The 13,382-nt window shown below is 37.1% G+C and overlaps 1 protein-coding gene across 1 annotated transcript in view; it reads left to right on the plus strand.

Annotated features, from left to right (window-relative positions):
- Nucleotides 1-13,382, plus strand: part of BABAM2 (BRISC and BRCA1 A complex member 2) — a 166,900-nt gene that overhangs the window by 28,553 nt on the left and 124,965 nt on the right. Inside the window, exon 4 of the mRNA XM_032183862.1 lies at nt 1,218-1,312. Coding sequence (XP_032039753.1) covers nt 1,218-1,312 — 95 coding nt within the window. The remainder of the gene's footprint in view (nt 1-1,217; nt 1,313-13,382) is intronic.

Consider the following 13,382-nt stretch of genomic DNA (forward strand, 5'->3'; position numbering starts at 1 on the left):
GCCCTCACCCTCTGCAAATTAATCTTTATAGCATCCTTGCTTCCAGCTAGAGCCAAGATGGATGTTAACAGAATATTGGCAATTAAAGCTGTCACATTGAGGATCTTGAGAGGGTGACATTACTGAGCAGGCAATGTGGCTGTGTCAGACTTGTTAATTCAATGCTTTTCTCCACTTCTGTATTTATATTTGTTAGAAAAAAAAAAAAGTGTTTGTAATTACTCTGAACAGAATCATTTATAAGGGTTACCACAATGAGTGATTTTACCTTTCTGTATAGATTTTGAACAAGTTACCACATAGTAGGTATTGACTTCCTCCTTTTAATGCCTGCTCTTTGTGATACATCACCACTCTGCTTTATGCAAAAGCTCACAGTTCTTCATTCATGTCTTCTTAAAGAGGAAAGAGTGATTCAGAGGTAGAGAAGTGATGCTAGATATAGCTTTTCTTGAATCGTGGGTGGTATTTTTTTTAGCACACCTGAAAGTGACCTCTTTTTGACCTATCTAAACTCTGAAGTGTGTTTACTAGTGAAATAATTCAACCGAATTTTTTTTTTTTGAACTATCACATCGGTAGTTAATTATGTATCTTGTGACACCAGCATGATGAGAACTCGGTGCTAAGCTGTGATGAAGTTTTTTTTTATTTTTTTGTTAATTTCAGCCTCTCGGGTTAAATGCACAATACTACATTATTCTTGGCCAGAATTTGGGTAATTGGAATGACCTCTGTTGAACTGCTTGTTTTTCTTCCGCAAAGCTGGGGATGGAGACAAAAAGAGGGAGTAAGTGCTACTAAACTGTAAAAGCTCCAGTATTTTGAAAATCCTAATCTCAGTAGTTTACATCTGAGTTTTACTCAATATGCAAAACAGAGCAATCTAAATATGGTACCTTTAAGAAAAGTTTTAACTCAGTGTTTTGAGGCTATGATCAGTAGTCCTTTGAATTGCCATTTGAAATATGAAGCAATTATGTATTTCGTGTTACAGTGCTTGCAGAGGAGGAAGAAGCAGTGCTTCAAGAATTTGACTTCATCCCCCAAAACATCTGATACTTGTCTTGCATGTAATCTTTTTGTAAAAATTGCAGGGATGTGTACCTGAAATGTCGTTATCAAATTTTATATAGAATGTGTGTCCCATATGTGATATTTTATTTATAAGCACATACATACGGGTGCAAACAGTATTTTCATTTACTGCTTTTCAGGGGATATAATTTTCAATGCTCACTATCCTGACCTGCCACCGGATTTTATCTTTGGAGAGGATGCTGAATTTTTGCCAGATCCTTCAGCCTTGCATGTAAGTACTTCACTGTTTGAGAACTTTATACCCTGCAACGAGACTTGTAGAATAGCTTCAGCAACAGGAATTTGCTAATAATGCAGAATAAAGAAAAAAAAAAACTTTTATCTCCTTGTCATGTGAATATAAACAAGTTGACGTCTAATGTGATTTAAAGTTGAATGCACAAATGTGTTTTTTTTTATTTTAAAGTATTTTAATCAAGATGATTACATTTACAAAAACTTGTTTCTTTAAAAAAACATCTATTTAATATCTGACCATCTTAAAAGATCTTGTAGCAAAGAAGATTGAACATCAATTGTGTCTTTTAAAAGCATTTAGTTGCAGAAAAAGTAGCATAATGTCGTACAGTAATGTTGATTCTGTTTTTCCATGAGGAATAGTAAAACCAGCATGTATGTTGTTGGAAGCACTGGGGCAGAGACAGAGCTATCTGCTCATATGGGTTCAGTAGGGCTACCATAAATACAAAGAAATGCACTTAAAGGTGGGAGGGTCAAAAATTAACTTAATTAGAAAATATTTTTATGCAATCGTACTACTATGGAAGAAAATACATGGCAGCTTGAAGCCAAATATACTGTTCACTATTCATATGTGCTGTTCACTGCCAGTCCAAACTGGTAAACCAGTGTTTAAAGAAGCTAGCCTTGGTTATGCATCTAAAGTGCTTCTCCCACTTAGAAGTTACTAGTAGTTACTAACGGCTTGTTTTGAGGTATTTTTGACACAGAAGGTGTTTTTTTATTTACTCGCATTTTTATAAGGTGAATGTCTTATTTCCCTTCTCCCCTGATCAATTTCCTGTGACGCTTGCAAACTCCTTTGGGAAGGGGCCTGGTGCTGCTGAATAACTGTCTAATTAGGCTCATTTTTAGGACAGGTGTTACTTCATATGACAATTCTAGAACTGTTTTCACAGTCTTGGATTTACCAGTTCTACTCTTTCTCCTTTTTCCAATGTTATTGTTTCACAAAGTTAAAACTTTGGAGAAACTGCTGCTTCTATGAATATTTATCCAGTTGTTGTTAAGGAAAGAGGAGCACTTTTTAATGGATAACAAATAGCAGAAGAGATACTAAATGTTCAGAGAGAATTTGGGGCATCTTGCAGAAATACTGTGCAGGTGGAGAAGCTTGCCAGGTGTGATATGGTGCCGTGTTTCTCATGTGAAGAGAAGCCACTAGTACTAGTGATCCATCGGCAGACCTGTAAGGACAAAAACATCCCTAGTTTTCTTTCTTTCTTACATTGTTCATGAAGTCTGTCTTTTGAGAGCATTGCTTTTCTTCTGCTCAAGTACAGAAAAACTTCTCACCCTTTTTGTTTGAAAGCAGCTTGAAGACCCATTTACTCCGTGATGCGTAATAAGATATTTACTAGCCTATACTAAAATTAAAAACAAAGCAAAAGAAAAGAAAGGGGCAATCCAACAGCATTTCTTTGGTCATTATGCCTTGCTATAGTATTCACTATGTTAATGTAACCTTTTTTGATAAGGTCCTTGGTCATTCTGCTCCAGTCTGTCCTGATGTTATCAGAACAAGTTATCTCCACTTTGCAGCTATGGTGTATCCTTTGCTTTTGCATTTGCCTTTTTATGTTCACTGTGGTTTGCAGACTTGTTTTCTCGAGAATATTACATTAACAGTAACCCATTTATTGTGCTCAGTATTTTAATGACTTCCCTTTTTCCACATATCTCAGAGCTGTTCAATGAAGATGATTTTAATTGAATTTGAAGATATCAGCAGATTTTTTAATGTATTAACATACCTTTCTACTAACTATAAGTAAAAATAGATTAGCATGTTGAATGTAATTCTGCACTCCTAATCTTGAGCAATCTACAAGTATTTTTGACGCACCAGTTCTTGGTAATCAAAACAGAATCTACAATCCACAACGCACATAGATGGTGTTAAATGAGGACCAAGTCCAGGGAGTTTCTAAGTGAAAAGTACGTGCAGCGGGGTGTGTGGGAATTCTGACGTGGGGCCTTCCTGCGCTGCTCTCGTCTGCCTGAATATCTTGTTTGTCAAGCAGAAGTCATCATGTGTTGTTCCACGGCTTGAGTCAGGCCTTATGTTCAACTTGAAATGAGAACCAGGTGCTCTAGATTCTTCAAGCTTGTATGGCTCTCATAGATGCTGTCAGGAGACTTCCCCACCGAAACGTGAATGGCTGTACTGCAGATCACATCAGTCCCTTGTGTGCTTTCCATGCCCGTAGGCAGACCTTCAAGTTACATTTTCATCTAAATGCCATAACAGGTGTGTGTTCAGTTAAGCAGCTGTTAGACAGCTACACCAAGATTCCAGAAGTATGGCGTTTTGAAAAGCAAATGCTCTACTTCGTGTTGTCTTTTTCAAAGAATACCTGAATAGGTGGGCTTGTGCTCTAGTAGTGAGGAAATACATTGAGCACTCTTTTCTTTATATGCAGAGCTAATCAACTCTTTTGTTGAAATAGTATTACAGTTACAAAAGTCAAAATGCTTGCTGAAACTCTGCTTTGCTTCTCTATCTCCAATAAATATTAAAATCACTTCACTGTGAATCTCAGGCTGAGTCTCAGTTCAGCACTGCAAAATCTGTGCTTCGTTGTGTGCCTTCCAGAAGTAGTTACTCAGCTGGTCAGAGGGCATGGTTTCTGTGTATTTTGATCTTCTAGAATGATGTAGAGGTCGGTGTTATACTTTAGAAGGGCAACTTCCTTTTATTTTAGTTTGTCATACTGTTTTAATTACAGCAAGAGCTAAATTATTTAGGTTAGTGATGCTATGCACACTTCAGGCATTATTAAAAATAAACTTTTACTTTTCATTTTTATTAAAAATATCCTCAGCTATAGTATGCACTTGATACTTCTGTGTATAGCATGCATAAATAAAATCAGCTTCTCAGAGTGTAAATAGAAAAGTTCTTCCCTGCTCTAGTGTTTATTCATTTTGGATGACAAGTATTAGAAATGTATTTTAAAAACAACCTATGATTCACTCTGTTCTGATTAAAAATTCAGTTGGCACAAAACAAGATTAGTGATTGTGTACGGATGAGATTAATTTGGAGCTCATTACAATGACGCCAGTTTGAGTAACAAGAATTGTTTGTTATGTTAGCCCAGTTGATTGTTAATGTGAGCCAGTTAATAACTGAAGTGCTTATGCAAAATGTTAACCCCATTTTTCCAGTGATTTTGAAGTATATTCTGTTTGGCAAAGAGGAGACAGGGCAGTAGATGCAAGCTAGCAGTTAGTTTAAGGATTTGTTTTTTTAGCATCCTACATCAGGTCTCCAGCTGGTCACCCCAGAAAGGTTCTGCCCACCCATTGCTATTGAAAAGGCTTCATTAGCCTTAGTGGGGATGGAGGCAAGGGGACATTAATGTTTCCTGAAGCCCAGTAAGTGCCAAATGTGTCCTTATGGGCTAGTGTGTGTGGGAATACTTATGCTGTGTTCACGTGGGAGGAGGGCGTTGCCATCACAGCACTCCAGAAAATGGGCCACTGCTGCTCTCAGCCCAGTAGCTAGCATTGCAAATAGTTTCCCCTCGTCTAATTGTTAATAGTGGGTACAGATTTCACTCGTTGTACAGTTGATTCAGCTAATTGTGCTACTTGAGTGCATTAGCTGTCATGCTATGTATCTTGTACAGAGCAATGTTTATTTTAAGTTCTTGCGTTTGGATTTATTAGGCTCCGTGGTATTTATCATACGGCCGTATGACGACTGTCAGGAAAGCTGTATTGCTTCTCTGGCTGTGCTCAAAATCGTAATCGTTGTTACTGCCTTCTTGTTGAGCTAACTTTTAATAGGTAATTAAGTGATTCCTTTAAATATCTTCCCCTTCTGTAGCTGCTCTTCTTTCAACATCAGGTGCATGAGACAGATGTTGGACAGCATCAATTGTTCCTATGCTCAGTGGCTAAAAAAAACAAACACAAAACACCTTGTATTAGCTAATGAGATTTGAACTATTTTGTTCTAAAAGGCCTGGCTGTTTGTGTTGTTGGCAAAGGTGCAGATGCTCGTTACCTTAGTATGAAAGCCCCTACATAAGGGCAAAGGAGTATGATGGTTTTCAGAATATGACTGTAAAGGTGGGGTTGGGAGAGTTCTTTGATTTGTCTGGGAAATGTGTGGGTGAGTTCGAGCTGCTTTAGCATTGCCATCCCTTCTGCTTGTTGTATTGGGGATGTCAGCAGAGGATTCCGTTCTTGGACCACTAGCCTACTGCTCTTGCACTGAAAGCCCTAAGTTACCCTGGTTTTAATTGATCACAGGGAGTTTAAGTGAGATGGAACGCAGGACTGGGTTCTGGATTTCCGTTGAAGCTTTCTTCTTATTTTGAAATTCTTTTCTATTCACTTTTTTTGTTTACTTTTCATACTTCATACATCAAGATGTGTTTTGATTATTTATAATCCAGTGCTATTTACTGTTGATTTTCCTACAGCAAATGGGAATTCTAAAACATGTTTATTCCTTTCCTTCTTGTACACATTTTATATGATCAGAAGAGTACTTTTGTTCAGGAACTCTCCCAGCACCACAACCTTTTTGCTGGTGGTGGTATTATTGTTGGCATTTATGGTATGTATTTTAGCCTTTTTTTTTTTTTTTTTTTTTTTTATGGTAAGAAGGAACTATGCCATTACAGTGTTCCTGCATGGGCCAGACCTGGAAGACCCTTATTCTGAATGTATTTCAGTCTGGTTTTGGTGTCTGAGCTCCACGCAGTTCCCCCAAAGAATCTTAATTTGTTTCCTTGACCCGACTAGAGAGGTGTATCATAAACCAGGCATAGGTTTTCTGACTCTTACTTGCTGTAGTTGTACTGGGTCGTTTAAAAATGAGAAATCCCCCAGGAGGATTGTACTGGGAAGGCTGGTGGACTCCTTGGGAAGCTGAGGTGGGGTCGACAAAGAATTCAAGAGAGATGACAGCAAACATGTTTTCCCTGCTGCTTTTTCCACTCCTCTTCCTGCAAGGTCTTTTTATGTTGGTAAATTATTCCTTTTTCTCTCCTTGGTTTAGTCTTCTGAATTTATTTGCTAGTCTTTTCCTTTTGTTCCTTCGTTCTGTCCAAAATTGTTAGTATTTATGAGTCTGAAAGGACTTAGATACCTTATAATTCTCTGTCCTATTCTACTCATGTAGAATTATTGTGTGCATTCACCTCACTTTCTTTTCCTTGATCATACAGATCTATAGGCCAGAAGCTTGGACCGGAATAGCAAGATGCTTAAATCTTAAAGGCTGAAACACATATTGAGGCTTATGTTTCTTTCAATTTGTCTGTTTAGTTTAGACTAGAGCCCAGAGCATTGGACTCTTGAGTTTCTGGATCTCATCTTGAATTCGTTTTAATTTAGAGAGGCTCATTTCTTTGGTGGGTGATACAGCTAAATATGGTTATGTACTTATATGTGTGAATATATAATACATCTGCTTTGCAGAAAATAAAGACCTTGCTATTGGTAAGGGTAATACAATAAATCCTGGTTAATCTCAGTGATTTTCAGATTGTTGTTAGTTTAAATCAAAAATACAAGGTTGGATATCCCAAGCTGGTTGTAAGAAAGCAAAATACTTTCTTTTTTTTTTGGAAGTTTGTTAGTAAAATAATAGTTTTTGTATTGATAATTCTTCTATCAAATGTCCAACTGATAAAATCAATAGAGTTACAACTTTTTTTTTTTTTTTTTTGCTTCACTTAATTGAAATGTAATTGTACTTGCCTTGAACAATGTTGTAATAAAATTTGGAAAACAAAGCCAGTATTAGAGAAGTTGGCAAAAATTAAAGGATTCTGGCCCTGGTGTGTAATGTTACTGGCACAGTACACTCCACTTTCTCACAAGAACTCCAGAATATAAGAAATGGCTTGGCTTGAAGGCAACAGCTTGTTAGTTTTCTAGAAACACATCTTCAGGGTTTTATTTTTTTCAAAGGAAGAAGAAAAAAATCATATCTAGGCCAGTCTTCCTGAATTGAGTGTACATTTAAATTCAACGTGATATGCCTATTGAATTCAAATTGTTGAGCCATGTTTCATTTTTCAGTAGAGACAGTCAGTCATTGCTTATGAATATGTAAGCGGAACAGACTTTCAAATTAACTGATTACAGAAGGTCAGTGCAAAAGAAGTATTCTCTGATAATGCTGGTTTAGATTTGATTAAGTTCTAGGCTGTGAATTCTGTTAAAACTCATTTATTTTTTTTATTTTTTTTTTTTTACCCATGGGAATAGTTAAGACCCTGCAGGTTCTTTCGTTCACAAGATACCACTGAGGCAAAGAAATGTCTTGGCACACAAGGCTATTTTCAAAGGAGCTATTATTTCCCTATGTGGAGGAAGATTAAAATGATATTTTGCTTACTTTTTGCTGGTCTAAGTTTCAGCTTGTATTTGTTTCAAAACCTCTCTGTTTTACTCATTCTTTACATGCTTGCATGCCTGTGTTTCCTCCCTACCTTCCATCTCAGTTCCTCAGGCTCTTTTTATCTGCTCTTTTTTTTTTTTTTTTTTTTTTTTTTTTTTTAAGATAACTACAGAAATCTATTTGCAATTAAGTTAATGTCATGTTAATTTTTATTTGCAGTGTTAGTGTTATTATCATCTTACGTGAATTTTGCCATATATACCTGTCTTTCCAGGGATGCAGCTTTTACTTGCACGATGGAAGCAAATGAGTGGGGTTTTGTGTTATACTGCTTTTCAGGAAGAGAGCACTCATTTGTGTTAATCTGTCCAATATAATAGAGGAAAAAAAAAAATAATTTCCAGTGTCTTATCATTTACACAACGGCGTTTTTTTCAGGGACTGTACTTTCAATGCTCTCTAAGCTCTCTTGTAATACAAATATGGAAGAAAAAATGAAAATGCTTCGTGTTAGCTTCGCCAGTGAGATCCATGATATGATATATTGATTTTAATTTATGGGATTTGGGGAGGGGATGGGAGGTGGAATGGTTAGAAGGAACAGTTCTGTATATACCACCCACAAATAAAAGCTCAAGGGGTGTTAGTGGACCATACCAAAAATGTTAGCTGTAAAGTTTCTGCCTACCTGCTGTAGCTAAAATTAGTGGTTTTCACAGGAAAGGAAGAGCCCAAGAACTGATAAGAGTGAAAAACTTGCTATTTTAAAAGGGCCTCTGGAGGTGAAGCTTGAATTTTGTGACAGTGGGCTGTTCTCTGGTGCACTCAGGGTCTGACAGCTTGGGCCCGTTCATGCTACTGTCCATGCATGATGAGTAGATCTTTAGGTAAAAGATGTGCGTGCGTGTGTCTTGTTTTGAAACTTTTTTCTTAATGCTTTGTTCTTTTACTTGCTGTGCTGGTTAGACACGTCCACCTCTGGTAACAGACTCCCAGGGGGGACAAAGGCTGTTGCTGACTTGGGTTAACTGATGATGAGCAGATTGGAGTCCCTATCCCAGGATCTGCATTGTTGAGGGAATTAAGAAATCGCTTCTCAGAGCGGGTAAAGGCCCAGTCTGGGAGAGCTCCACCGGGAGATCTGGAAAGGAACAGATTTTGCTGTAATCCCTCCCGTAGCAAAATAGGATGAGAAATGTCTTGCATGCCAAGTCTTCAGAAGATTAGTTAGACAGTATTGTGCTCTCTCTCCTGTGATGGTAGGCAGTAGTAGCTTCTGAGTGTCTGATTATCTTGTAAGAGTGCTCTGTGGCAGAAGCAGACTTTCAGGAAGAGTACACAACTTCAAAATACTCTTCTGGGCTCAGTGTCACAGTTCCTACATCTCTAGAGCAGCCTTCCACAGCAAGGCATAGGAGTAATTTGTAGTAACCTTTGGAAGTTGTGTTCTCTCCTATTTCTGGTGAGTGGTACTTGAGAGGAAGCGATGCATTTATTCTCAGTGCATTCTGAAGAGTGTTCTGTTTGTCAAATTTTCCAAGTGTTATTTTAGAATTGCATTGGGTATGTAATCATTAATCAAGAATCACAGTCTGTCCAGCAGAAGATAAGATGAAAAATCATTTGGGTATATCAAAGGTAAGGTACTTTACGAAAAGCAGAATTGAATTCTAAATATTCTATTCATATGTTGTTCACTTGCGGTGTACCTTCATGCTAATTCAAGGCCTTCAGGTATTTGAGATTTTGGCGAAGCATCTACAGGCTAGTATAATCTGTGCATCCAGTTTTTACAGCCTCTCACTAAAAAAAAGACCATCCCAAGTGTTGCTTTATGCAAACTTTTTATCTGTTGTACATAACAGCAAGTCGAGCACACCAGGTCTGTAATTTCTTCAGTGGTATTTACCATGACAGAAGTGCTCCTGAGTTGAACTGTTTTCATGCAATGTTAAGTCTTTGATGTTTGCTTATGCCCAAAAATGATCATTTCAAGTATATCACTCCAGAAAGTTGTACCAGTGGTGCTTTGCGGGAGGGGGATAAGAAGAACCTGTGAAAATAGGATGACAAGTAGATGGCATGTAGGTTTACAGTGATTGATTTGAAACTGCAGCCTGTAGGATGTTTAAGTGCTGGCTGCTAAGAAACTGAAGCCTTTAAAGTTGTTATAACACTCCAGCCCTGCGAATACTGTGAAAAATATCTGTTGATAGAAAGATGTGAGCATATGGCAGATAATTATCCTGTGCCTTTTTCTGTGAGCAATTTCCCCGTGGTGGCCCATGAAGACTGTAGCAGAGCAGGAACTGAAACCAGATACCCCAGTTTGTAGGCTAATACTGTAACCACTGGACCTATATCTCCTCTGTAATTACATGGAGTGTAAGCACTGATATCAGCGTGATCTTTCTCATTTCAGGTAAAAACTTACCACGGGTATTGCTTTTAGGCCACCATGGGATACAAGTTGCGTGTGTGTGTGGTGTGCAGAGATATAAACAAAATGCAAATCTGTACTTACATTATTCTTTATGGTAATTCTAGATGGAAGATGCTATAGAAATGCGTTACCGCTGTTATGGGCCTGGGAGGTTTTGTTTACTGACATTTTCTTGTGAAACTTAATTTCTTGCTTAGAAATATAAAAGTACACCAACTTAAAATAAGATCTTGCTGTTGTTTCCTGTAGTATAGCCAGGAAAAACAGTTACAATCTGTCTTCTTTAAAATCACATTCCTGGAAGAAATTCTGGCAACCTGGATATTTAAACACATTTCAAAGAAAAACAACTTCAGATCGATTAGAAATTATCGTATTTTCTGATAGTGTAGAATTATAGTTTGCTGCAGACATTGCCTGAAGTTATGAAATAAGCAATAACTTGTGACAGTGGCTGTGAAATAGCGGCTTACTGAAAAGTAGGCACTTGAGATGTTGAAGAAAAGGGGGAAAGGGTAATCACTGACACTGAGTAGTTTGCATAGGTTCTTGATTAGCTTTTTGAAAGGACACAGGAAGGACTGCAAAGCACAAAATGTTCCAAAACAAAACTTCAACTTCTGGCAAAGTAACCCCATTTAACATTGTGGCTACCTTGGAAAGCTAAATGTTGCATGGCTTTCCTAGAAGGGCTGAGAAGCTACTCTGTTGTTTTTTTTTGTTGTTGTTTTTTTGTTTTTTTCTTTATTTCACTTGTCTTACCTCTAAGAAGATCTCATTAAAAGTGATATTGTCTGGCTGCAAATTTTGTCTCTTTTTGAAATCCAGTTGGTATCCCTGGTATTTATTCAAACGAATTGCTGTTGAAATGGCTTAGATTGCATTCTCTGTGGGTGGCCTTATAATATCTTAACTCTGCCTCTTTATGTACATTTAAAGCAAATCGATTTTTCCCAACTCTTTGGTCTTCTTGCCTTATGGTCCAAAAACCTCTTCCTATCAAACTGCTGGCTTATAATGCAGTCAGTTTCTGTCAGTAGACAGGATCAAGAGCAAGGGAATTTGAAGATGGACTTTTGGTCCCCAACAAATTGCAGGGGAAGCTTCTGTGACCATAGAATATCCCCCATCCTTCTGGCAAGATACTTAATTATGGATAGGTAGTTAGTGGCCAGCATCTGTATGACCGTAGCTATGTGGGTTGGTAGTGAAGTTTCTGGAGTCCATTCTCCGTCATATGGAAGATGAAGCAGTGTAATCCCACTATTTTGAACTAATTCACCAACTGGAAAAATTGGGATTAGCCATCACAGAAGACATTACCAAGTTTCAGGCTCCACAAAAAATAGGTAGTCATCTTCTCACTCTTTTAATCTGCTACTATAGTAAATAAACTGCTCAGGATGAGGTAACAATTTCCCCTTTTAGAAAATTAAAGTTATACAAGTTGTAGTCTTGCAAGCTGAAAGCCCATTAGAAGGTTGAAGTTGAGATTTAAAGTGTGGTGGTGTTCCTAGCTGTAGTGGAAATTATAGATAGAAGTGTGAGTGGTGCCTAGACAGAAGAGAATTGTTCAATTGCACCTCATCCAGGGGCTCAGAAGAGAGGCAAATGCTTGCACGATATGGTTTAAAAAAAAAAAAAAAAAAAGATACTAATACTAAAAATGGTTGTAACCACTCTGAGATGTGCATCTATGAGTGGGCATGGGCGTGAACACAGAACTAGTGGTGGATGCACCGTGTGAGTTGATTCATGGCTGTATATTGTTTTACTGGCTAACTTTTGAGTAAGTTGGAGTTTTCACTGCAGGGTTCATTTAAAAATATCTCTTGGCAAAAAGAATAAGGAACTGGATCCAAGTCTGGATTTCTTTATTTTAAATGCATTACTGATTGTTCTGTAAAATTTGATTAACTCTCTGGAAAGTCTGCAGAAATCTCATTTCAAATTAGAAAAGATTTATTGAGTGAAATATGTAATTTAGAATACTGTCAATACTCCAGTCAGCGTGCTCAATTCTTTGATAAAAAATTGATTTGTATTGCTATTTTATAGCAACGTCAGTTTAAAAATGTTTCTCTTTCCAGTATATGTGAGATTTGGGTAAAATGATATGAACACATACATTTTGTCAGAGACAAAATTAAAGGTCCTGGTGAGCAAAACAGAAGGTATAGATAAAAACCATAGAAAATAACATGTCTTCTGCTGTGTACATATTTTCTGGTTATTTATTTAATTGGGTTTTTCATACCTGACAGGCTTTAGCAGTCTGGCTGTAGAAAATGAGGTTGTGTGTGTTTCTGTATTTCCAGGATTTTTCTGAAGCAGCAATGACTAAAACTCTCATAATTTTGAATTTGCGTTCAGAGCATAGTTCTTATGCAATTCTTTGTGGCAAAACTTGGAGCCGTGGAACACAGAAACACTGGAAGCTCACTTTGTTCTTCTCATGCGTTAAGTATTTTAAAATATTGTTTCTTATGAAAACTGTTTGCCATGGTTGGAAAACAGGCTTAAGGCAAACAATCAGGCAGAATGAAGGAAACGCTGCTTCTTTTTTTCATCTTCTCTGAAGCCTTTAGTTTAAGGTTTTACTTAAACAACTTCCAAATGCTACTATAAAATACTATATTGCTAAATAAAATGTTATTTAGAACATCTTTTATCTCTAAAGAAAAGGGCCAGTTTACCATTGCAGGGACACTGCTCTCAATGACTTAAGTGACAAATCTTTGTATGTTCTCATGATAATCCTGATGTTGAAGCTTTAGTGATTAGGATACTCTACAAGGGATCAGCTTGATAAACATCAAATTCTGCTTCAGTTATGTTTCTACATCGTATGTTATAGGTGGTTGCTTACTTTCTTTGATTTCAAAAACAAAAAGATTAAAGAAGGCACTGTTTGAAGCTGTGAAAGAACAATATAGCATGTGTTTTTGCCATGCTGTTGAAATTGGATAACAGTGAAATGGTTAAAGACTTTTCAAATGAAGGAGCAGTGCTTAGGGCAAATAACACTTAAAGATATTTAAAAAGATTTCACATATAAGCATGTCATTGTATTCTGAGGAGTTTTTGATTAAAAATCATAAATTTAGGTCTTCTGAAAGGAATAGTACTTCTGAAAAGTTAACAAACAGACTAGAAATGTTGTGGCCAATTGCCAGGTAGCAAGTACTACAATGATATAACTATAAAGTTAAAAAATAGCATATATTTAAA

This window comes from Aythya fuligula, chromosome 3, assembly GCF_009819795.1.
Source record: "Aythya fuligula isolate bAytFul2 chromosome 3, bAytFul2.pri, whole genome shotgun sequence".
In the NCBI taxonomy this organism is placed as follows: Eukaryota; Metazoa; Chordata; class Aves; order Anseriformes; family Anatidae; genus Aythya; species Aythya fuligula.